Source organism: Salmo salar, chromosome 24 (genome assembly GCF_965601325.2).
Source record: "Salmo salar chromosome 24, fSalSal1, whole genome shotgun sequence".
Lineage (NCBI taxonomy): Eukaryota > Metazoa > Chordata > Actinopteri > Salmoniformes > Salmonidae > Salmo > Salmo salar.
Genome location: NC_138314.1, coordinates 37,583,471 through 37,609,306, shown reverse-complemented (window position 1 = coordinate 37,609,306; position 25,836 = coordinate 37,583,471). Strand labels below are relative to the sequence as shown.

Below are 25,836 nucleotides of genomic sequence, written 5' to 3'. Positions count from 1 at the left end.
AGACCACACCAGAGTAAGCATGACACCTTGGTCAGGGACATTCTTCAGCTAGCCCCTCCTAACTCTTAATATGTAAAAGGAGCAGCGCTGGGAACTCACTCAGTAAACTGGCTCATGTAGTCTACTGGATGTACACAGTTCAGGGGAAAGTCGAAGTGAGAGCCTATACACGCTGGTCCCTGCCACATCAGATACTGTCTGAGATAGACCACAGCTTACTCGCTCTCCCTGTCTATTGCCACCCTATGATTTGTACACCTACATTTCAAAATGTAACTTCACTGAAACGCCCTGATTGACTTGGGTGAGAAGGCAAAGATATGACATGACAACACCGCACATCGACTAGCAGGTGAAAGAAGAGCTAGGACATCAGCTCCTGTGAGAGGCGCTGGGAATCAGATGTGACAGTGATAGCTTCCAGAAAAGTGCAGTCAACCTTTGGGTATGGTCTACGTTAATTACCTGTAAACTCAGGGCAATCTGGCGGATGTACATCATGTTCAGGTCCTCCAAAATGCGCAGTTTGTCCTCCATGTCAGCGTATCTGTCCATTGGCATCCCTCGAAGAAATATCCACAAATTGAGGTAGCCTATGATTGAAGGTTTTCACTTCCACGCCCCCCTTTTAAAATGAATTTGTTACAAATGTGAGTCGTTTAAGGGAGCTGAGAACTCAAATTCCCAAGGGAAGAAATACTACGAACGCTCATGGTGGCAAATTAAAAACTTAGCAGACAGGAACATGAAGAATTAGAGAAAAGACTAACTTTGAGAATGTACTGTTAGATAAAGTACAGGAGGCGCGCAACATTCTCTAAATCCAATGCGCAAAGAGCATACGCCATAAACGTTTTGTCTTTCGAAGTATTCAAACCAATTTCTCTGTTAAAACTGCACATCACTGACTTTTCCGCGAACCAAAGAGGTAGAGAGACGTGTGCGAGCGCCCTAACAGTATACAGTAACACTGTTCATAAAACATACAGCTAGTCCACAGTGCATATTCTTGGCTACTTTTTTTCAAGCAACAAAGGGCCTCTCAAACACCCACAGTCAACACCCCTCCTGGGCAGTTGGGGAAAGAATGGTCCTTTTTTAATGCAATTATTCTCTTTGTGTCCCTGCGTCCTGATTGTGAGTGCCGTCTGTCCGCTGTGACAAGCCCTCTCCGCAAAAGGGCATCGCCTCCGCGGGAACGAACAGCACAACAACCCCACTGTGCGCAATAATCACCACAGGAGCCGGGGGACCTCGCGCTAAATTAACCCGTACAACGCGCCTCTCGAAACGGAGCATTAAACATAAAATGCGAAAAGAAAGAAAAAGAAAGAAAGAAAGAAAGAGACTCCACTCCCTTTAAAATAAACAAATACGAAATACCAAACAATTAAATGGGCATCTGAAAAAAGGAAGTGGCGAGGGGGATAGCTTTGTTCTTTTCAGACACTTGATAACAAATTATATTAAAACCGTGTCAGATGGCGCATTATCACAGTTTGATAAAACAAGAAACAAATATGCCCAACCTAACAGCAAATTAAAGATTAACCCCTGAAAACCTCGCTGTCATATGGCAAAGGTGACAATGAATGAGATTAGAAAAATATTTGAATTATTCCTATCTTAAAAATGGACATCGTTCATTTCTGTATATTCTCGGACGAGAGGGAACTATTATGCATGATGTCGGACACCGGGGCTTTTGGGATGGCCAATTAAAATACATATTTACAATTCAAGTCCCGTATGACATAAATCTTTCCATTGCTTATTTAATAATGTATTATAGACTATTCAGGGAGATCCTGTCCATTTAAAAAGAGGCGTCCTCAAGCGGGAAACAGGCTAATGAATGGAATTCTCCAATTTAAATAAAACCAAAAATTAGCTAGTATCATGAATAAAATTGTGAAAACTATAGGTCTATTACTGAATTTGATACTCTAAAAATAGTCTACAATTTAGGGCTCGCAATCGATGGGAAGTGTATTTCCAAGTTGGAGCCCAATAAATAGTCTACAATTTGGGCTTGCAATCGAAGTGTAATTCCAAGTGGTAGCCTATTAAAGATGTCAGGCGTATATGTTTATGAGAAAAATGGTGTTTTCCAAGCATCGGTGAATTTATTAACAGTATAACTTTCCAGCGTTTTCTCAGTTCACGCAGCCAAATGTTGGTGCCCAGTCTTCAACTCTTGAAGCGCTGTCTCTCTAACTTTCACATTTATAGTTATTTCTAGGTGTTCCTCTTCACCAGTGGAACTTCGAGTCCTGAAATTGAGAATCCCAAAGCTAAACGTTCTAGAGTCCACTTTCTGCCAAATGTTCCTCTCATTTTCCTCTGAGAAACTTCTGGGTTTGTCTCTTCTGTGTTCTTCAAAACATTAACTGCTCCCATCCCGGGCCGATCCCACCATCATTTTCTGTCTCCTGTCTGATTTGCGCGCGTCCTGTAGCGGGTTCAGGCGTTCCAGTGAATTACAGATGATGTGCCAGTGCATCTGGTGTGCGTGCGTGTGCGTGTGTGTGTGTGTGTGTGTGTCCTTCCATGTGGCGTGGGAGAGACCGCAATAACTACAAGCGAAGCCCCTCACAGGAAACTGGGGCCATCTCGCGCACAACTCTCACGACCTTCTTACGCACAATTCCCTGCTCCCCCCCGAAAAAAACACACTCTTCCATGTCATCCTCACATTACTCTTTCACACAAACACATATTTGTTAAAGTGAATGTTACACTCTAGGGTTTACAAGACAGGGAGAAGGTAAACTTTGAAAACAAATCAACTGTACTAAGCCCTCCCCATCACAGAGCACATGAGCAGGGCTGAGGGATGGCAGCAGGTCATTTCCCCAAGAAAAGCCTTCAGCCTGAAGTTTAAATTACCCAGCTAATCTTCCTCAGACACTGGGTTAGGCTATGTACAGTAAGAAAATAGATGTATTGTTCTAGTGGAGGGAGGTGGAAAGATAAATAGTGGATTAGAATGCACTGGAGGGAGGGTGTTGAGTGTTTATGAAAACAGCCTGTGACTGGTTCAGAGGTCAAGCCTCCCAACACCTAGCAGTCCATTCAGAAACTCTATCTGACATGTGGAACTCTGCAGCAGCAGGTTGGGCAAAATCCTGGATGTAAGTCACTTGTCAAAACTTCAAAACCACAGAACAAAAACAACATTAGAATGTTAAAACACAAACACACTCTTAATCAAGAGAAAGAATCCTCTGCATAGTGCTCTCAGAGGCAGGAGAGAACACCTATTCTCGTCTCTCAATGCTTCTTTCTGCTGAGAAGGGTTCCAATGCTAGCAGGAGGTGTTTGAAGTCACTCCATTGCCCCTGCAGGTATTAGGGCACATCTTTAGATCATGGATTCATGTGATTCTAGGACTACGAGGCAGTGAAATCTATAGACTCTGTTGATGGAGAAGGTCACCTACACAGAGCCAATAACTATTCTAGAACTGTAGCATCAGAACTAATCAGTTGCTTCTTTTACATTACAGAACCATTCTATTATAATGTACCTGCATCTATGTTCACCATATTTGATCAAATAGGAGAACGTGGAAAATATGATGACCATGTCCCAAGGAGAGCTGGGCCGAGAGAGAGAGAGAGAGAGAGAGAGAATCTTATCACATAACACACACATTCCTCAGTGTGCCAGTCTAGCTTGCCCTGGACCTTATGTAACAGCCTGGGATGTTGGGCTGCGTTCACAATGCCCGGCATGCTCTGTGTTCCTGAGCGGATGTGTAGAGTAATATGGGACATTTCCTGTCTGTAATCAGCAGGGTGGAATACACAGCCAGTCGGCCAGTCAATAGGTAGTGGCTATTGGCTACAGACCAGCCAGAGCTGGCCAATCCTGGTCTTTGTTCCTCACCTGATTAAACTCCACATGATCTAGAGGTCGAAGACTATGATGGATATAGTCTTCGATATTATGAATCAGGTTTTCTGGTGTGGGGTCGAAACAAATCCTGCATACACTGGAGCCCTTCAAGAGTAGGGTTGGCCAGTCACTGCTATGGATACATTGGTAGGGGAGGAAGAAGATAGAGTCTCCACTGTCCACTGTGTAACTTTAGCCCATTAAACATTAACCAACCAGCATGACTGAATTGGATTCTTTCACATGAGGAGAGAAACCCCCTGTTGGTTTGACTGTTTATTGTTCAGGTCATAAGTCAACCTACTGAATCACTAGGTTAGATGGGCCTGTCTAAAAACCCATTCCAATTCTGATCTCTGGCCCAATTATTGGCAATGTTGATCGGTCTAATGACAACTATTGAAAACATTTTTTTTCTTTAATTGGGCTTCCTGTGTAAACACAGTCAGAGTAGGAAAGGGAGTACAGATACATGGGAATGTGTCGAACTGACCAAGTTGCAAAGGTCCAAAATACTTGAAGCATTTCTATCAAAAAGGACCCATGAACACCAACATGAAGTTCCTAGGTGCACATCAAATTGGGTGTCAAATTTTAACCTTTCTTCATCTTCAAAATGTAGCAGAAGTAAAGGCTTTGATTTCTGAATAAACAGACAGAAGGGGTCTAAGAAAGCATCTACCAGAAACATTCTTAAAAAAGGTATCAGAAATACATCAAAACACAATCATGTTGACGTAAAGACCACTGCCAACTAATATCAACACTTCTATTTAGTTAACAAACTCTTTACCTTCCTTAATATTGCCTTCTGTCTTGTAATTTACAATTACCAACAACCCATATATCTTGAAGATATTTTCTAATTTCTCTTCCTCAGGAGGAGGAAGGATAATGAAAGTTCCCAGAAGTAACAAGTAATGGTAGACCTATCATATTAGTTATAGTGATTTTACTGATATCAATTTTATTTATGAATTAAGTGATTCAAACTCGTAGTTCTGTTACCAAATTGGAATTACCAAAAAAATCCTTAATGGAATTACTGCAACTGATTTGGCTTCAATGGGAAATCATAATAGTCATGAACCACAGTTGGGTCACCTGGTACTGTTCTCCCTTCCACCAGCATACTGTTATGTTCAGCTCATAACTGTTTTATATCTCTTTCTTTCATCTGGTGGTCAAACCATGAGTGTTAACACAGTCTGAACAACCCCTCACTCTCTCCAGTTAATGTCACCTGGTACTGTTCTCCCTTCCACCAGCATACTGTTATGTTCAGCTCATAAATGGAAATCTGAACCTATCATAGATTTAAGCTTCACAAGTTTGGGTTGCAGTGAATAGAGCACAGTACAATATAGTACAGTAGAGCATAGTATATTGTACTGTACTGAAACATACTGTACTATACTGTGATGTCCAAACTTGTAAAACATGAGGAGAATGACATTCATATTTATGAATTTCTTTGTAGTACAAATCAGGAACCAACGATGGAACCACCATTACCGGGTGTAAATCCACTTCACTTACTGTGGTTTAATAACCAAAATAGTTTTTTTTTTTTTTCAAAGTCAAGGTGTCATGTCAGTGCTGACACCACATTCTTTCTGCAGACATCTTTCAATCTTAATTCGGAGATGATAGCTAACAGAGTTTTTGGGAAACGTGGTCGCATAAAAACCTGAGAAAGATTTTAACGTAATATAGTTACTTGTGTTTGCATCTGCACAGTTCTTACACTAAATTCATTTTTTGTAAATTTTTTAGGGGAAATTGTTAAAAGTAGTCATTGTGTATAGAGTTGTACTCTTTGTTAAACTTTGAAAATCAAATGTTTTTTGTTTGTGTTAGCAGTTGATGTTATTCTTTAATAACACAGACCCCAAAGCAAATCAGGGGGAGGAAGATATGATTTGTCCTCTTCGAATAAACCTATAGCAGTAGATGGTCATTCTCCCCTGTCCTCAGTGATGCTCTTCAGTGAACAAAGGGACAGAATGTAGTTTATAACCCAGCCCTAGCCTGTGGTTGACCAATTAGAATTCTTTGCAGTAAAACTGGGCCAATGGCCAAATAACAAGTATCCCATTTCAGGTTGAATATATATAAACAAATTCCTTCCATGTCTCTGCATTAATCCCCTATTACAGAAAATCCACCATTTCCTTTGATCGTTAGTACTGTATTGACCTCTCGTCCTCTGTCTCTGCGTTGTGTATTTATCTTCGAAATATTCTTATATTTAGCATACATTTTCAAGAGTAAAAACTGAGCCAGAGTGTAATTCCGTTACCGTGGAATTGCATAAATACTATGTGTGTGTAAGTCCTTTCAGTAGGAGAGAGTACCAGAGTCAGATCCGTTTAAGTGCTTCCCTACTGTACTGTCTCCAGTCTGCCAACAGTCAGACAGCAGGGCAGGGCCACAAACCACAACAAAAGAACCCTGGCTATCATCTACCCCCAATCGGTAAACTGAGCCCCACCCACGCCACAGCTCCCACGCACAAACATCAGCATGCACTGATATAGACACATGTAAATAGAAAGACTGTGGGAAAACATACACAAAATATCCCCCCACACACACAAAATCTCAAGGACACTTTGAGACGGTCAAGGACTGTGTGAACTTGTGAACCAATAAATTATCTATGGAATTGGGTGCTAGTCTGAGAAACCATTTTGTGATGTGGTACACTGTCTGTGTGATTCAGTGTGTTTTTCTTCTAGTGGGAGTCAGTAGGAGTCAGTCCGCAGGCGTATCATGCAACACACCTGTTTCACCTAATGATATCGTCTGATGAGCTGTGAAGCCAGACGGCAGTCATACAGAAACCCCTGGAGGACACACACAGACCCAGACAGATGACAGAGGGAATTCAGTCATACAGAAACCCCTGGAGGACACACACAGACCCAGACAGATGACAGAGGGAATTCAGTCATACAGAAACCCCTGGAGGACACACACAGACCCAGACAGATGACAGAGGGAATTCAGTCATACAGAAACCCCTGGAGGACACACACAGACCCAGACAGATGACAGAGGGAATTCAGTCATACAGAAACCCCTGGAGGACACACACAGACCCAGACAGATGACAGAGGGAATTCAGTCATACAGAAACCCCTGGAAGACACACACAGACCCAGACAGATGACAGAGGGAATTCAGTCATACAGAAACCCCTGGAGGACACACACAGACCCAGACAGATGACAGAGGGAATTCAGTCATACAGAAACCCCTGGAGGACACACACAGACCCAGACAGATGACAGAGGGAATTCAGTCATACAGAAACCCCTGGAGGACACACACAGACCCAGACAGATGACAGAGGGAATTCACATTGTTGTCTGTTCTCAATGTGACATTATAGCTCACTTTGACACATTTGAAATTTCTCAGCAGCATTCTTGGCTGAGAACTACGAGAGAGAAACAGTGAGTAACACACACACACACACAGCGCTAACAGGCTACACATGTTCACTGGCACAAGCATTTCCTCCACACTTATCCCTCTGGAGACACTTCAACACCACGTCAGCTGGAGCCTGCCGGAACGTTCTGGGAGTATCCAAGCAACCCTCCCTGGCAGCCTGTAAGCCCTCAGTCACTGTACATACGCTAAGCTTCATCCCATCACTCTGTACCTCAATTAATTCGTCATGAGCACATTAGCCAATTCAACTCCATTGATTTCCATCCTCATGAAGGAAATGTCTATATTGTGACAATTCATTGTTTTGGCTCTTTTGGATGAAGCTAGATTTCTATGGCTCATCAATTTGTCTATAGAGACTCATTTTGATGGCTCCTCAGAGAGATGAATCCTAGATTTACATGTATAAACACTCTACATACAGTTGTTATGTAGACAATAGTTAGACGGAATGAGAAGTTTTTGCTCTGTACTACATAAGGACATTACACAATGGAACAATGGCTCTCTCTACAGGAAAAACTGAAAACAGCGCATTCCGTTTTCATACTTGGTGAGACTCTTAGCACACACACACACACACACACACACACACACACACACACACACACACACACACACACACACACACACACACACACACACACACACACACACACACACACACACACACACACACACAGGATGTGAGTACTAAGTGAATCCACAACAAACCATGAACTCCATGTTAGTCCAAACAAAGCAATTAAGAGTAAACAAGTTTGAGGAGAGGTTGAGTACAGCACTGCTGGAAGACAGTGTTCAGTTGTCTTGTTTTCCTTCTTCAGGAAGTGAACGAGAACCACAGCAGAGAGAAACCACAAACCTATTTCTATCACCAACTGCCCTCTGAGGCCACAGTCAGCGTTCAAATGGGGGCAGTAAGAACAGGAATGGGGTCACTGGAGAAAAATCCATTCTGTAGCTATTAAAAATCCATTCTGTCTCTATTACCTGAAGAGGGATTAAAACAAAAACCAAGGCTAAAAGGGTACTCAACAACAACTGAAAATGGACAGTTAGGTACACGTATTGGTGTACAAACACACTCGCTCATTCCTCCAGACCAACCGTAACCAGTGACCTCAGCCCTTGCAAAGTCAACAGCTGTCCAGCATCAAAAAGTTGAAGTGGATTTCACAATAGAGTGGCATTGTTTTCTCAGTCAAATCATAATCAAATTTTATGTCACATGAGTCAAATACAACAGGTGTAGACTTTACTATGAAATGCTTGCTTACGAGCCCTTCCCAACGACGCAGAGTTAAATAATACAAATAGTAACACAAGAGGAATAAAATACACAAGAATGGAGCTATAAACAGGGTGTACCAGTATCAAATCAAATTTTATTGGTCACATACACATGGTTAGCAGATGTTATTGTGAGTGTAGCGGAATACTTGTGCTTCTAGTTCTGACAGTGCAGCAATATCAACAAGTAATATCTAACAATTCCACAACTACCTAATACACACAAATCTAAGTAATAAGAATATATAAATACAAATATATGGATGAGCAATGACAGAGCGGCATAGGCAAGATGCAATAGATGGTATAAAATACAGTATATACATATGAGATGAGTAATGCAAGATATGTAAACATTATTAAAGTGGCATTATTAAAGTGACTAGTGATCCTTTATGAAAGTGGCCAATGATATCAAGTCTGTATGTTGGCAGCAGCCTCTCTATGTTAGTGATGGCTGTTTAACAGTCTGATGGCCTTGAGATAGAAGCTGTTTTTCAGTCTCTAGGTCCCAGCTTTGATGCACCTGTACTGACCTCGCCTTCTGCATGGTAGCAGGGTGAACAGGCAGTGGCTCGGGTGGTTGTTGTCCTTGATGATCTTCTTGGCCTTCCTGTGACATTGGGTGCTGTAGATGTCCTGGAGGGCAGGTACTTTGCCCACCGGTGATGCATTGTGCAGACTGCACCACCCTCTGGAGAGCCCTGCGGTTGTGGGCGGTGCAGTTGCCGTACCAGGCGGTGATACAGCCCGACAGCATGCTCTCAATTGTGCAACTGTAAAAGCTTGTTAGGGTTTTAGGTAACAAGCCAAATTTCTTCAGCCTCCTGAGGTTGAAGAGGCGCTGTTGTGCCTTCTTCACCACACTATCTGTGTGGATGGACCATTTCAGTTTGTCCGTGATGTGTACGCCGAGGAACTTAAAAAACGTTCCACCTTCTCCCCTGCTTTCCTGTCTATGTGGATAGGGGGGTGCTCCTTCTGCTGTTTCCTGAAGTCCATGATCATCTTCTTTGTTTTGTTGACATTGAGTGAGAGGTTATTTTCCTGCCACCACACTCCGAGAGCCCTTACCTCCTCCCTGTAGGCTGTCTCGTCGTTGTTGGCAATCAAGCCTACTACTGTGTGTGTGGGGGTTGTGTGTGAGTGAGTGTGTATATAGTCAGTGCAAGATAGCGTCAGTGCAGATAGACATTTAACTATTTAGCAGGCTTACGGTTATTTAGCAGTCTTATGGCTTGGGGGTAGAAGCTGGTCTTGGAGCCTGTTGGTCCGAGAGTTGAAGCTCCAGTACCGTTTGCCAGACGGTAGCAGAGCGAACAGTCTGTGGCAATTTTTTGGCCCTTCCTCTGACGTCGCGTGATATAGAGATCCTGGATGGCAGGGAGCTCGGCCCCAGTGATGTACTGGACCGTCTGCACCACCATGCTTTGGGGTCGAGGGCAATGCATTTGCCATACCAAGTGGTGATACAGCCAGTCAAGATGCTCTAGTTGGTACAGTTGTAGAACTTAAGGATCCGAGGGCCCATGCCAAATATTTTCAGTCTCCTGAGGGGGAAGATGAGGTGTCGTCCCCTCTTCACGACTGTGCGGGTGTGTACGGACCATGTTAAGTCCAGGTGTCACAACGTCCACAGAAGGTGGCGCCTCTCCTCGGTCGGGCGGTGCTCGGCGGTCGTCGTCGCCGGCCTACTAGCTGCCACCGATCTGTGTTTCAGTGTCTGTTAGTTATGTCTGCTTTTTGATTACACCTGTTTCGTGTTTGTCATTAGTGGGGGGGTATTTAGTCTGTCTGTGTTTAGTTAGGATTCGTGCGGGATTGTTCTTTGTTACGTGTGGTGTTATATTGTTTGGTTTACGACTTATTGTATAGGCATTAGGGTTGCCGGGCTGCGCCCCGTCGGCCTTTTGAGCGGAGCTTCTTTTAGTCTTTTTGACTGTTGTGCTCCCAGCCGTATATGGATTTTGCCCTTGGATTTATTAAATCAAGTTTGTTCCAACGGACCTCAGTCTCCTGCGCTTGACTCACCCTTAAAACTGTTCTATCCGCCCGTGACAGAATCCCAGACCACGTTATGGAGTCAGCAGGGACAGAAACACCATCAATGGAGGAACAAGTCTCCCAACATGCCAGCCCCCTCCACCGACTAGGCACGGCCATGGACCAGGTGCTGGTCCGTTTGGAGAGCTGGGAGCGAGTCGCTCCTTCACCCCCACCAGGACCAAGTCATCACCCTGTGCCCCTACCGACACGCACCGAACCCAGTACAGGCGGGATCCGGATCATGGCTCCCAGGGAGTTCGATGGGACGGCCGCTGGGTGCAAGGGGTTTTTGCTCCAGTTGGACCTATACCTGGCGACCGTCCGGCCTTCTCCCTCCGATGAAGAGAGGGTGAGCGTCCTCGTCTCGTGCCTCACGGGTAGAGCTCTGGAATGGGCCAACGCCGTCTGGGAGGGCCCAGACTCAGCTAAGGACAACTACCCAGAGTTCGCTCGCCGCTTCCGGGCGGTATTCGATCATCCCCCGGAGGGCAAGGCGGCGGGCGAGCGATTATTTCATCTGAGGCAGGAGACGAGGAGCGCTCAGGACTTTGCCCTGGAGTTCCGGACTCTAGCCGCCGGATCGGGGTGGAATGAGCGGGCCCTGATTGACCACTACAGGTGTAGTTTACGTGAGGACGTCCGCCGGGAGCTGGCTTGCCGGGACCATACCACCACCCTGGACCAGTTGATTGATTTGTCCATCAGGCTGGACAACCTGCTGGCTGCCCGGGGACGTTCCGATCGGGGCATATTCATTCCACCTCCCATCCCTCCTGCTCCAACGCCCATGGAGCTAGGAGGGACTGCTGCTAGGAGGACCGGAGGGGGGGGCCTCTCCTGCACCCACAGTGGCCGTAGAGGACACACTGCGGACCGGTGCTGGAGAGGTTCTCCCGGGAATTTAGATGGCAGGCAGAGCACCACTTCGACCCCCCAGGTGAGTCAGCACCAGACACACCCAGAGCCCCCTGTCGACCACATGTACGTCTCTGTTTTTTTTCCTGAGTTTTCCCCTCACTCCCAATATAAGACACTAGTCGATTCAGGCGCAGTTGGGAGTTTTATGGACTGTGGGGTTGCTGATAAGTTAGGGATTCCCCTGGTTAAACTGGACCAACCCTTCTCCGTGCATGCTTTAGATAGTCGACCACTAGGGTCTGGCCAAGTGAGGGAGGTAACAGTGCCACTGGTCATGGTGACGCAGGGGGGTCATGAGGAACATATCAGCCTGTTCCTTATTGATTCCCCGGCATTTCCGGTGGTGCTGGGACTTCCCTGGCTAGCCTCTCACAACCCTCAGATTTTATGGGGGCAGAGGGCTCTTAAGGGGTGGTCGAGGGAGTGCTCAGGTAGGTGTATAGGAGTTTCCATCGGTGCAACCACGGTGGAGAGTCCAGACCAAGTCTCTACTGTACACATTCCCTCTGAATATGCCGATTTGGCTATCGCCTTCAGTAAAATGAAGGCGACTCAATTACCACCCCATCGACAGGGGGATTGTGTGATAAACCTCCAGGCTGGCCCTTCCTAAAAGTCGCGTGTATCCTCTGTCTCAGGAGGAGACAGTGGCTATGGAGACATACGTCACTGAGTCCTTGAGACAGGGATACATTCGGCCATCTAAATCACCCGTCTCCTCGAGTTTCTTTTTTGTGAAGAAAAAGGAGGGAGGCCTGCGCCCGTGCATTGACTATAGAGGTCTAAATTCTATCACAGTGGGGTTCAGTTACCCACTACCTCTCATTGCTACGGCCGTGGAGTCATTTCACGGGGCGCGCTTCTTCACCAAACTAGATCTCAGGAGTGCGTATAACCTGGTGCGTATCCGAGATGGAGACGAGTGGAAAACCGCATTTAGTACCACATCTGGCCATTATGAGTACATCGTCATGCCGTATGGGTTAAAAAATGCTCCCGCCGTCTTCCAATCCTTTGTGGACGAGGTTCTCAGAGACATGCTCGGACAGGGTGTGGTGGTGTACATCGATGACATCTTGATCTACTCCGCCACACGCGCCGCGCATGTAGCTCTGGTGCGTAAAGTGCTTGGGCGGCTGCTGGAGCATAACCTATACGTCAAGGCTGAGAAATGTGAGTTCTCCAAACAAGCCGTCTCTTTTCTGGGATATCGCATTTCCACCACAGGGGTGGTGATGGAAGATGACCGCGTTACGGCTGTGCGTAATTGGCCGACCCCTACCACGGTGAAGGAGGTGCAGCGGTTCTTGGGGTTCGCCAATTATTACCGGAGGTTTATCCGGGGTTTTGGTCAGGTGGCAGCTCCCATTACCTCACTGATGAAGGGGGGTCCAGTGCGGTTGCGGTGGTCGGCAGAGGCGGACAGAGCCTTCCGTCGTCTGAAGGTTCTGTTTACCGACGCTCCGGTGCTGGCGCATCCGGATCCCTCTTTGCCATTCATAGTGGAGGTGGACGCGTCCGAGGCAGGGGTAGGAGCTGTTCTTTCGCAGCGTTCGGGCGTTCCTCCGAAGCTCCGCCCCTGCGCATTCTTTTCTAAGAAGCTGAGCCCGGCGGAGCGCAACTATGATGTGGGGGACAGGGAGTTGTTAGCCGTGGTCAAGGCTTTGACAGTGTGGAGACATTGGCTTGAGGGGGCACGTCACCCTTTTCTCATCTGGACCGACCACCGTAACCTGGAGTACATCCAGGCAGCGAGGAGACTTAATCCTCATCAAGCCAGGTGGGCCATGTTCTTTATCAGGTTTCAGTTTACCCTTTCGTACATTCCGGGTTCTCGGAACCGGAAGGCCGACGCACTGTCGCGTCTCTACGACACCGAGGAGCGGACCATCGTTCCCACTCCCATACTCCCTGCTTCCTGTCTGGTGGCACCGGTGGTATGGGAGGTGGATGCGGACATCTAGCGGGCGAGTCGGTCCGAACCCACTCCACCTCAATGTCCCGCGGGTCTGAAGTTCATTCCGCTGGGTGTTTGCGATCGCTTGATCCGATGGGCCCACACTCTACCCTCCTCGGGTCACCCTGGGGTGGAACGGACAGTGCGAGGCCTGAAGGGGAAGTACTGGTGGCCCACCTTGGTTGAGGATGTAAGACACTATGTCTCTTCCTGTTCGGTGTGCGCCCAGTGCAAGGCTCCTAGGCACCTGCCTAAAGGGAAATTACAGCCCCTCCCCGTTCCACAGCGGCCTTGGTCTCACCTCTCGGTGGATTTCCTTACGGATCTCCCGCCATCTCAGGGGAATACGACGATCCTGGTTGTTGTGGATCGGTTCTCGAAGTCCTGCCGTCTGCTTCCGTTGCCCGGTCTTCCTACGGCCCTACAGACCGCGGAGGCCCTATTCACCCACGTCTTCCGGCACTACGGGGTGCCCGAGGACATCGTATCTGATCGGGGTCCCCAGTTTACGTCCAGGGTATGGAGGTTGTTTATGGAGAGGCTGGGGATCTCGGTCAGCCTGACCTCGGGTTTCCACCCCGAGAGTAATGGGCAGGTAGAGCGCATTAACCAGGATGTAGGCAGGTTTCTGCGGTCGTATTGCCAGGACCGGCCAGGGGAGTGGGCGCGGTTTGTGCCCTGGGCCGAGATGGCCCAGAACTCTCAGCGCCACTCCTCTACTAACCTGTCACCCTTCCAGGTCGTGTTGGGTTATCAGCCGGTCCTGGTGCCATGGCAACAGAGCCAGACAGAGGCTCCTGCGGTGGAGGAATGGGTCCAGCGCTCTAGGGAGACCTGGAATGCTGTCCAGGAGTGTATAAAGAGGGCTGGAGAACAACACACGGAGAGCGCTGACCGCCACCGCAGTGAGGCCCGTGTTTAACCCAGGGGATAGAGTCTGGCTCTTGACCCTCCACCTGCCCCTCCACCTGCCCTGCCGGAAGCTGGGTCCGCGATTTGTGGGGCCATTCAAAGTCCTGAGGAGAATAAACGAGGTGTGTTATAGGTTACAACTTCCTACATATTACCGTATTAACCCCTCGTTTCGTGTGTCTCTCCTCAGGCCGGTGGTAGCTGGTCCGCTGCAGGACGCAGAGGTGCGGGAGGCCCCCCCGCCCCCCCCTGGACATCGGAGGGGCCCCGGCGTATACAGTCCGGGCCATCTTGGACTCCCGACGTCGGGTGGGGGGCCTGCAGTACCTCGTGGACTGGGAGGGGTACGGTCCGGAGGAGAGGTGCTGGGTCCCGGCGAGGGACATTCTGGATCCAGCCATGTTGCGGAATTTCCACAGCCTCCGCCCGGATCGCCCAGCGCCTCGCCCTCCGGGTCGTCCCCGAGGCCGGAGTCGGCGCGCTGCGGGACCCGCACGTCAGGGGAGGGGTACTGTCACAACGTCCACAGAAGGTGGCGCCTCTCCTCGGTCGGGCGGTGCTCGGCGGTCATCGTCGCCGGCCTACTAGCTGCCACCGATCTGTGTTTCAGTGTCTGTTAGTTATGTCTGTTTTTTGATTGCACCTGTTTCGTGTTTGTCATTAGTGGGGGGGTTTTAGTCTGTCTGTGTTTAGTTAGGATTCGTGCGGGATTGTTCTTTGTTACGTGTGGTGTTATATTGTTTGGTTTACGACTTATTGTATAGGCATTAGGGTTGCCGGGCTGCGCCCCGTCGGCCTTTTGAGCGGAGCTTCTTTTAGTCTTTTTGACTGTTGTGCTCCCAGCCTTATATGGATTTTGCCCTTGGATTTATTAAATCACGTTTGTTCCAACGGACCTCAGTCTCCTGCGCTTGACTCACCCTTAAAACCATTCTATCCGCCCGTGACACCAGAGCCGGGACGATACCAGTATCATGGCACTCGTTAGTATCGTGGCCAGGAAACTTAACAAAGCGTATTTAACTTCTTTAGGAAAACAGCCCTAATGCTGTAAACAAACATTACGTTGTCATCCAGTCACACTTATTCATTCTCCAAGCTATAGCACACAGTATTTTACATACAGAAGGTTTTTAAAAGACCAAAGAGTCTGTTCTGCTTCGTGTTCTCATTTTTACCACACAGCACTGACTTCAATCAGCCACCAGCCTACACACGCATGAACATGCATGAACATGCACGCCACACACACATTTTACTCAATCATCTACAGACATGTACCTAGTATTTTGGTTACAATATGTACTGTGAAATTACACAACATAACTATAAATCCGTCCCGAGCATACATGCACAAACACACAGAGGGAGAGAATGAGAAAACACGCCCCTCACCTGACTGCCTCTACTCACAATGGCCAGGTGCTGATGTGATGTGTGTGGGAGAGAGTGTGAACAGATCCTTTGTCCAAAGGAAAGGAAAGGAGAGGGGGATGAAGGGAAGAGTACAGGTGCTGTAAGCAGACAGGCATGTGACCTGGCTCTGGTTCCCCTGTTCCAGAGGCTTAGGATGCATACCTGGCATTTTATTCCCTATGTAGTGCACTACTTTTGACCAGAGCCCTATTGACTAAATAGGGAATAGTGTTCCATTTGGAACGCAGGCTTAGTGACCGTGTGAACTTGAAGGTGTTTATGGGCTGGACATGCTGAAGTGATAAGCTACACTTAAACCAACTGGCTCTGAATAATAACAAAGACCCCACCACCCTGTGTACTGGACTCTGGATAATGACCCCACCACCCTGTGTACTGGACTCTGGATAATGACCCCACCACCCTGTGTACTGGACTCTGACACTCTGGATAATGACCCCACCACCCTGTGTGCTGGACTCTGGATAATGACCCCACCACCCTGTGTACTGGACTCTGACACTCTGGATAATGACCCCACCACCCTGTGTGCTGGACTCTGGATAATGACCCCACCACCCTGTGTACTGGACTCTGACACTCTGGATAATGACCCCACCACCCTGTGTACTGGACTCTGGATAATGACCCCACCACCCTGTGTACTGGACTCTGGATAATGACCCCACCACCCTGTGTACTGGACTCTGGATAATGACCCCACCACCCTGTGTACTGGACTCTGGATAATGACCCCACCACCCTGTGTACTGGACTCTGGATAATGACCCCACCACCCTGTGTACTGGACTCTGACACTCTGGATAATGACCCCACCACCCTGTGTACTGGACTCTGGATAATGACCCCACCACCCTGTGTACTGGACTCTGGATAATGACCCCACCACCCTGTGTACTGGACTCTGACACTCTGGATAATGACCCCACCACCCTGTGTACTGGACTCTGGATAATGACCCCACCACCCTGTGTACTGGACTCTGGATAATGACCCCACCACCCTGTGTACTGGACTCTGGATAATGACCCCACCACCCTGTGTACTGGACTGGATAATGACCCCACCACCCTGTGTACTGGACTCTGGATAATGACCCCACCACCCTGTGTACTGGACTCTGGATAATGACCCCACCACCCTGTGTACTGGACTCTGGATAATGACCCCACCACCCTGTGTACTGGACTCTGGATAATGACCCCACCACCCTGTGTACTGGACTCTGGATAATGACCCCACCACCCTGTGTACTGGACTCTGGATAATGACCCCACCACCCTGTGTACTGGACTCTGGATAATGACCCCACCACCCTGTGTACTGGACTCTGGATAATGACCCCACCATCCTGTGTACTGGACTCTGACACTCTGGATAATGACCCCACCACCCTGTGTACTGGACTCTGGATAATGACCCCACCACCCTGTGTACTGGACTCTGGATAATGACCCCACCACCCTGTGTACTGGACTCTGGATAATGACCCCACCACCCTGTGTACTGGACTCTGGATAATGACCCCACCACCCTGTGTACTGGACTCTGGATAATGACCCCACCATCCTGTGTACTGGACTCTGACACTCTGGATAATGACCCCACCACCCTGTGTACTGGACTCTGACACTCTGGATAATGACCCCACCACCCTGTGTGCTGGACTCTGGATAATGACCCCACCACCCTGTGTACTGGACTCTGGATAATGACCCCACCACCCTGTGTACTGGACTCTGGATAAGGACCCCACCATCCTGTGTACTGGATTGCAATGTCATCCCAGACCGGCAGCAGTCAGTCAGCACCTGGCAAGACAAGAGAAGGCTCAGAGTCTCAGATATTGTGCAGACCGCTAAAAACATCTAAAAGCAGCGGGTGGCTGTTCTATCGCTTACTGTGATCACAATGTGTTAAAGAAACCCCTGTTGGGTGACAGCGAACGGTTGCTGTTTGCGTCACCGTTCTAGTGTGTTTCCTCTCAGAGTGGAATAGAACCCAGCATCTGTTACTGCCTGGTTTGAGAAAGCTGTGAGCTTGACACATGCTACTGACTAACTGATAGGTCTGAAATCGGGCCGTCTGTTTAGTTCCAGAGGGTATTATCAGTGCTCTTATGTACAGGAACAAGGACATTAAACATGAATGAATGCAGACATTCCATCTCCACCCATCCAGGTATACTCCAGGGTCTTATGGGTGCGTTTGCATGTGTGTGTGTGTGTGTGTGTGTGTGTGTGTGTGTGTGTGTGTGTGTGTGTGTGTTCCTATCCTTCTCTCAACTAGGTTACTGAGAGACCTCCTCTGCCTAACTATCAGTACAATAGACAAAACAGAAACTAGTGGAATGGCCTCCCGAGTGGCGCAGTGGTCTAAGGCACTACATCGCAGTGCTAGCTGTGCCACTAGAGATTCTAGGTTTGAGTCCAGGCTCTGTCGCAGCTGGCCGCGACCGGGAGACCCATGGGGCAGAGCACAATTCGCCCAGCGTCGTCCGGGTTAAGGAAGGGTTTGGCCGGCAGGGATGTCCTTGTCCCATTGTGCACTAGTGACTCCTGTGGCGAGCCGGGTGCAGTGCACGCTGACACGGTCGCCAGGTGTACGGTGTTTCCTCCGACACATTGGTGCGGCTGGCTTCTGGGTTAAGCGGCACTGTGTCAAGAAGCAGTGCGGCTTGGTTGGGTTGTGTTTTGGAGGACGCACGGCTCCTGGTTGGAGGATTATGGATTTCCTGCTTATTCCCTCTTAATTCTGGGCAATCTTCCAAATGGGATTTCAGGAAAATCTGGGAATTTATTAAAAGTTCCTGGTATTTTGCAACCCTACCAATGGGAGTAATCTTCAGACTCCTAGACTGTTGGAAGGTATTCAGGAATGATGCATCTCCATCGAACTGTGTTGCATAGACAAGTCTTAACCCATGACAGCTCAGGAGTCTGTGCCCACACACAAAAGCCTGCTTGTGACTGTGTGAATGGGGCTGCCGTGAGAGGGCGTTGGTGTTAGTTAGTCATTGTCTGGTGTGTGTAGGCTTCTCTGTGTGTGTGTGTGTGTGTGTGTGTGTGTGTGTGTGTGTGTGTGTGTGTGTGTGTGTGTGTGTGTGTGTGTGTGTATACACACACACACGTGTCCATACACATCACTGATAGGGGCATAGACATTCTAGAGACAGACTTGTGTTAGTCACTTCCTGACAAAATACAGAAATACAGCTGATGCATGCTATGTTGTTGTCTTAGGTCTCTCTTTATGTAGTTTTGTCTCTCTTGTCGCGATGTGTGTTTTGTCCTATATTTTTATTTTATTTTTAATCCCAGCCCCCGTCCCCGCCCCCGCAGGAGGACTTTTGGTAGGCTGTCATAGTAAATAAGAATTTGTTCTTAACTGACTTGCCTAGTTAAATAAATGTTAAATAAATCATACTGCCTGTATTTCTGTATTTTGAAAGTACATACCTTGAAAACTTGATTGTTGACATGCAAAACATTTTGGGACTATATCAACAATGGACAAATTAAACAAATACCAAAAGATAGTTTATGGGTGGAATTTTACTTTAACCTACAAATGTGTCAAAACTGTCCTGCCTCTGGATTGAGTCTGCTGATCCTGGCCCACAGGCGTTGGACATGAGTGTTTGTGAGTATGCGTCTGTACAGGGGAGGGGAGGGATATTCAGCACCTTCTCAACAGGCTTTCAGCTGTTCAACCATAACCTGACACCCTCTACTGATTGCTGCACAACACAAGAGATGTGTGTGTACACCAGAAAGCAAGCATGTGTATGTTGACTGGCAATGGGAAAAGGAATCAAACAGGGTGTATTCTCTAAAGAAAGGTTTCATCAGAAAAGAGGACCAGTCTGTATACTAAAGTAGAGGTCTTCACGGGTCCAAAAAGTGGCTTTCCCTCCCGACCTGATATGCATAACAAAAAAATGTTTTAAACGGAGACATTTACCGAATGGACCTGAGGACACTCAGACCCGTTTTGAAAAGGCCTGTGGAATAACAGACCTCTTATGGTTCGGATCCAATAGACCAGTTCTGATAGACCTGTTCATATCCGAGAGTACTAGCCAGTTTATATTATGTAATGTTTACTTACCCTACATTACTCATCTCTTATGTATATACTGTACGCTATACCATCTACTGCATCTTGCCATCTGATGTAATTAAATGTATCACTAGCCACTTTAAACAATGCCACTTCATATAATGTTTTCATACCCTACATTGCTCATCTCATATGTATATACTGTACTCTATACCATCTACTGCATCTTGATGTAATGTATCACTAGCCACTTTAAACAATGTCACTTCATATAATGTTTTCATACCCTGCATTGCTCATCTCATATGTATATACTGTACTCTTACCATCTACTGCATCTTGCCTATGCCGTTCGACCATCACTCATTTATATATATATATTTTTATGTACATATTCGTATTCATTCCTTTACACTTGTGTGTATAAGGTAGTTGTTGTGAAATTGTTAGGTTATATTATTTGTTAGATATTACTGCATGGTCGGAACTAGAAGCACAAGCATTTCGCTACACTTGCATTAACCCCTGCTAACCATGTGTATGTGACAAATACATTTGATTTGATTTAGAAAGAGAGAGAAACCTCAGACTGGGCACTGCCAGCGCCATCAATAAATCAGCGATATTGGTCAAATGATCCACAGTTAGGCCCTTCATGTCCTTAAAAACGACCCAATACCAAATTAAAAAAAAAAATAGTTGTATAGCCTTTATAGCCTATCCATGGATTGCACGTTTAGTCACAAAATTGTTTTGAATATTCGTTTTAGGACTGATGCCCAGCTGAGCATTCTACTCAATGCAGTGTCAATAGGTGCTGATGAGGATCTTGTCTAAAGTAAATAAAGTAAACAGGACAATGAAAAACAAATGATAGACCCACTAATCATAAACCAGATGGGATGGCGTATCGCTGCAGAAGGCTGTGGTATACATGCTTGTTAAGTGTACCTTGAATTCTAAATAAATCACAGACCATGTCACCAGCTAAGCACCCCCACACCTCCTCCTCCATGCTTCACTGTGGGAACAACAGATGCGGAGATCATCCGTTCACCTACTCTGCGTCTCACAAAGACACGGCGGTTGGAACCAAAAATCTCAAATTTAGACTCATCAGACCAATGGACAGATTTCCACCGGTCTAACGTCCATTGCTCGTGTTTCTTGGCCCAAGCAAGTCTCTTATCAAATCAAATGTTACTGGTCACATACACATGGTTAGCAGATGTTATTGCGAGTGTAGTGAAATGCTTATGCTTCCGACAGTGCAGCAGTATCTAACAGGTAATATCTAACAATTCCACAACTAAACCTAATACAGACAATCTAGTAAAGGAATGGGATGAGAATATATAAGTATAAAATATATGAATGAGCAGTGAGATGTCTGTTACTGTGAAGCTTTTATTTGGGCTGCAATTTCTGCGGCTGGTAACTCTAATGAACTTATGCTCTGCAGCAGAGGTAACTCTGGGTCTTCCTTCATGAGAGCCAGTTTCATCATAGCGCTTGATGGTTTTTGTGACTGCACTTGCAGAAACGTTCAAAGTTCTTGAAATTTTCCGGATTGACTGACCTTCATGTCTTAAAGTAATGGACTGTCGTTTCCCTTTGCTTATTTGAGCTGTTCTACCATAATATGGACCTGGTCTTTTACCAAATCTTCTATATACCACTCCTACCTTGTCACAACACAACAGATTGGCTCAAACGCATTAAGAAGGAAATTCATTCCATAAATTAACAAGGCATACCTCCGACCGCAAGGCACTACAGAGGGTAGTGTGTACGGCCCAGCACGTCACTGGGGCCCAGCACGTCACTGGGGCCAAGCTTCCTGCCATACAGGACCTCTATACCAGGTGATGTCAGAGGAAGGCCCTAAAAATGGTCAAAGACTCCAGCCACCCTAGTCATAGACTGTTCTCTCTGCTACTGCACGGCAAGCGGTACCGGAGAGCCAAGTCTAGGTCCAAAAGGCTTCGCAGCAGCTTCTACCCCCAAGCCGTAAGACTCCTGAACAGCTAATCAAATGGCTACCCAGACTATTTGCTTTGCCCCCCTTTTACATTGCTGTTATTCTCTGTTTATCATCTATGCATAGTCACTTTAATAACTCTACCTACATGTACAGTGAGGGAAAAAAGTTTTTGATCCCCTGCTGATTTTGTACGTTTGCCCACTGACAAAGAAATGATCAGTCTATAATTTTAATAGTAGGTTTATTTGAACAATGAGAGACGGAATAACAACAAAAAAATCAGGAAAAACACATGTCAAAAATGTTATAAATTCATTTACATTTTAATGAGGGAAATAAGTATTTTACCCCCTCTCAATCAGAAAGATTTCTGGCTCCCAGGTGTCTTTTATACAGGTAACGAGCTGAGATTAGGAGCACACTCTTAAAGGGAGTGCTCCTAATCTCAGCTTGTTACCTGTATAAAAGACACCTGTCCACAGAAGCAATCAATCAATCAGATTCCAAACTCTCTACCATGGCCAAGACCAAAGAGCTCTCCAAGGATGTCAGGGACAAGATTGTAGACCTACACAAGGCTGGAATGGGCTACAAGACCATCGCCAAGCAGCTTGGTGAGAAGGTGACAACAGTTGGTGCGATTATTCGCAAATGGAAGAAACACAAAAGAACTGTCAATCTCCCTCGGCCTGGGGCTCCATGCAAGATCTCACCTCGTGGAGTTGCAATGATATTACCTCAACTAACCGGTGCCCCCACATATTACCTCAACTAACCGGTGCCGCCGCACATTGACTCTGTACCGGTATCCCGTGTATATAGCCTCGCTATTGTTATTTTACTGCTGCTCTTTAATTATTTGTTATTTTTATTTCTTACTTAACACTTATTTTTCTTAAAACGGCATTGTTGGTTAAGTGCCTGTGTAACCGATGTGAAATGGCTAGTTAGTTAGCGGTGGTGCGCGCTAATAGCGTTTCAATCGGTGACGTCACCCGCTCTGAGACTTGAAGTAGGGTTGCCCCTTGCGTTGCAAGGGCCGCGGCTTTTGTGGCGCGATGGGTAACGATGCTTCGTGGGGTGTCAGTTGTTGATGTGTGCAAGGGTCCCTTGTTCAAGCCCAGGTTGGGGCGAAGAGAGGGACGGAACCTACACTGTTACACCTGTAAGTAAGCTTTTCACTGTAAGGTCTACACCTGTTGTAGTCGGCGCATGTGACAAATACAATTTGATTTGAAATGCATTCCAGGTGACTACTTCATGAAGCAGGTTGAGAGGATGCCAAGAGTGTGCAAAGCTGTCATTGTGGGGGCTGTTTTATTAGACTTCCGTGTGGCTTTTTACATTATCGATCATAGTCTGCTGCTGTAAAAATTAATGTTATGGCTTTACACTCCTTGCTACAATGTGGATAAAGAGTTACTTGTCTAAAAGAACACAGAGGGTGTTCAATGATCCAAGACCAGCTCAGTTAATCCCTACCATTGTGACAACGGGTTGTCATAATGTTGCATCAAATGTACATTATCCCAGGGGTGTTGGAAGATACAATGTAAGTAACTTCATTTATGTCCCCCGAACTTCCCTGAATACCTCTGTTGATGCTACAGCCATTGTATGCAGTAATCATGAGCCTATGAACCAGAGTAATACTGTTAGCACTGAGGTGGTGTGCCCTAGTAGGAAGTCCACTGTGTGGCAGCTCACCGTGCTCAGCTCCAATACAAATAACATTAGCAAGTCTACTTCTGATAAGCTTCCCAGTAAAGCATTGAAAACAAATCAAGCAACCCAGATAAGTGCTAAAAAATAGCCCATATTAACATATGTAGCCAAAGAAACAAGGAGCATGTAGTCAACAACTTGCTTGTAACAGATGACATTCATATTCTGACTATCTCTGAAACTCACTTAGGTAATACCTTTGGTGATACAGAGGTAAAAATACATGGTTATAACGTCTACAGAAAAGACAAATGTCAACGGGGTGGTGTTGCGGTCTAAATTCAGAACCACATTCCTGTAAAGATTAGAGAGGATCTCATGTTAAATACTGTTGTAGTAATATGACTACAGGTTCATCTGCCTCACCTAAAGCCCATTCTTGTGGGAAGCTGCTATAGACCACCAAGTGCTAACAGTCAGTATCTGGATAATATGTGTGAAATGCTTGATAATGTATGTGATATCAACAGAGAAGTATATTTTCTGGGTGATATAAATATTTACTGGCTTTCATCAAGCTGCCCACTCAAGAAAAAACGTCAAACTGTAACCAGTGCCTGCAACCTGGTTCAGGTTGTCAGTCAACTTACCAGGGTAGTTACAAACAGCACAGGAATGAATTCGTCAACATGTATTGATCACATTTTTACTAATGCTGCAGAAATTTGCTTTAAAGCAGTCTCCAAATCCATCAGATATAGTGATCACAATATAGTAGCCATATCTAGGAAAACCAAAGTTCCAAAGGCTGGGCCTAATATAGTGTATAAGAGGTCATACAATAAGTTTTGTAGTGATTCATATGTTGATGATGTAAAGAATATTTGCTGGTCTGTGGTGTGTAATGAGGAGCAACCAGATGCTGCACTTTACACATTTATGAAATAGCTATTCCAGTTAATAATAAGCATGCACCCATTAAGAAAATGACTGTAAAAACTGATAAATCCCCTTGGATTAATGAGGAATAGAAAAATGGTATGGTTGAGAGGGATAAGGCAAAAGGTATGGCAAAAAGGTCTTGCAACCAATTGGCAAACGTACTACAAATTGAGAAATCAATTTAAAACAAAAATAAATCATATAAAGAATGATAGTAAATAGCTTTGGAGCACCTTAAATTAAATTTTGGGAAAAAAGGCAAACTCAGCTCCATCATTCATTGAACTACTTTCATTTGCCAATCACCTTTAATGGCAAGATTAGCTAAATTAGGTATGACAGCAACAAACACTGACACTACACATCCAAGTATATCTGCCCAAATTATGAAAGACAAGCAGTTACATTTTGATTTCCGTAAAGTGAGTGTGGAAGAGGTGAAAAAAATTATAGTTATCTATCAACAATGACAAGCCACCGGGGTCTGACAACCTAGATGGAAAATTACTGACGATAATAGCAGACGATATTGCCACTACTATTTCACATATGTTCAATTTAAGCCTACTAGAAAGTGTGTGACCCCAGGGTTGGATGGAAGCAAAAGTCATTTCGCTACCCAAGAATAGTAAAGCCCCCTTTACTGGCTCAAATGGCCAACGAACTCTTAGTAAACTTCTGGAAAAAAATGGTGTTTGACCAGATACAATGCTATTTTATAGTAAACAAAATTAAAAACAGACTTTCAGCTTATAGGGAAAGACATTCAACAAGCAGGGCACTTACACTGATGATTGGCTGAGAGAAATTGATGATAAAAGATTGTGGGGGCTGTTTTATTAGACTTCCGTGTGGCTTTTTACATTATCGATCATAGTCTGCTGCTGGAAAAATTCATGTTATGGCTTTACACCCCCTGCTACAATGTGGATAAAGAGTTACTTGTCTAAAAGAACACAGAGGGTGTTCTTTAATGGAAGCCTCTCCAACATAATCCAGGTAGATTCAGGAATTCCCCAGGGTAGCTGTTTAGGCCCCTTACTTTTTTCAATCTTTACTAACAACATGCCACTGTGTCTATGTATGCGGATCCCTCAACACTATACACGTCAACTACTACAGCAACTGAAATGACAGCAAAACTTAATAAAGGCTACAGTTATTTTCAGAATGGGTGGCAAGGAATAAGTTAGTCCTAAATATTTCCAAAATTAAAAGCATTGTATTTGGGACAAATCATTCACTAAACTCTAAACCT

General features: G+C 46.0%; 1 protein-coding gene across 7 annotated transcripts in view; it reads right to left on the bottom strand.

The window, feature by feature from the left end:
- The window catches only part of rtkna (rhotekin a), a 118,183-nt gene that overhangs the window by 69,646 nt on the left and 22,701 nt on the right, over nt 1-25,836 (bottom strand). Inside the window, exon 1 of one of the 7 annotated variants that reach the window (XM_014172452.3) lies at nt 466-2,483. The exons of the other annotated variants lie outside the window; for them this stretch is intronic. Coding sequence (XP_014027927.2) covers nt 466-561 — 96 coding nt within the window. The 5' untranslated portion in view covers nt 562-2,483. Of the gene's footprint in view, nt 1-465; nt 2,484-25,836 lie in introns of those variants that run through there. 7 annotated transcript variants of the gene reach the window in all.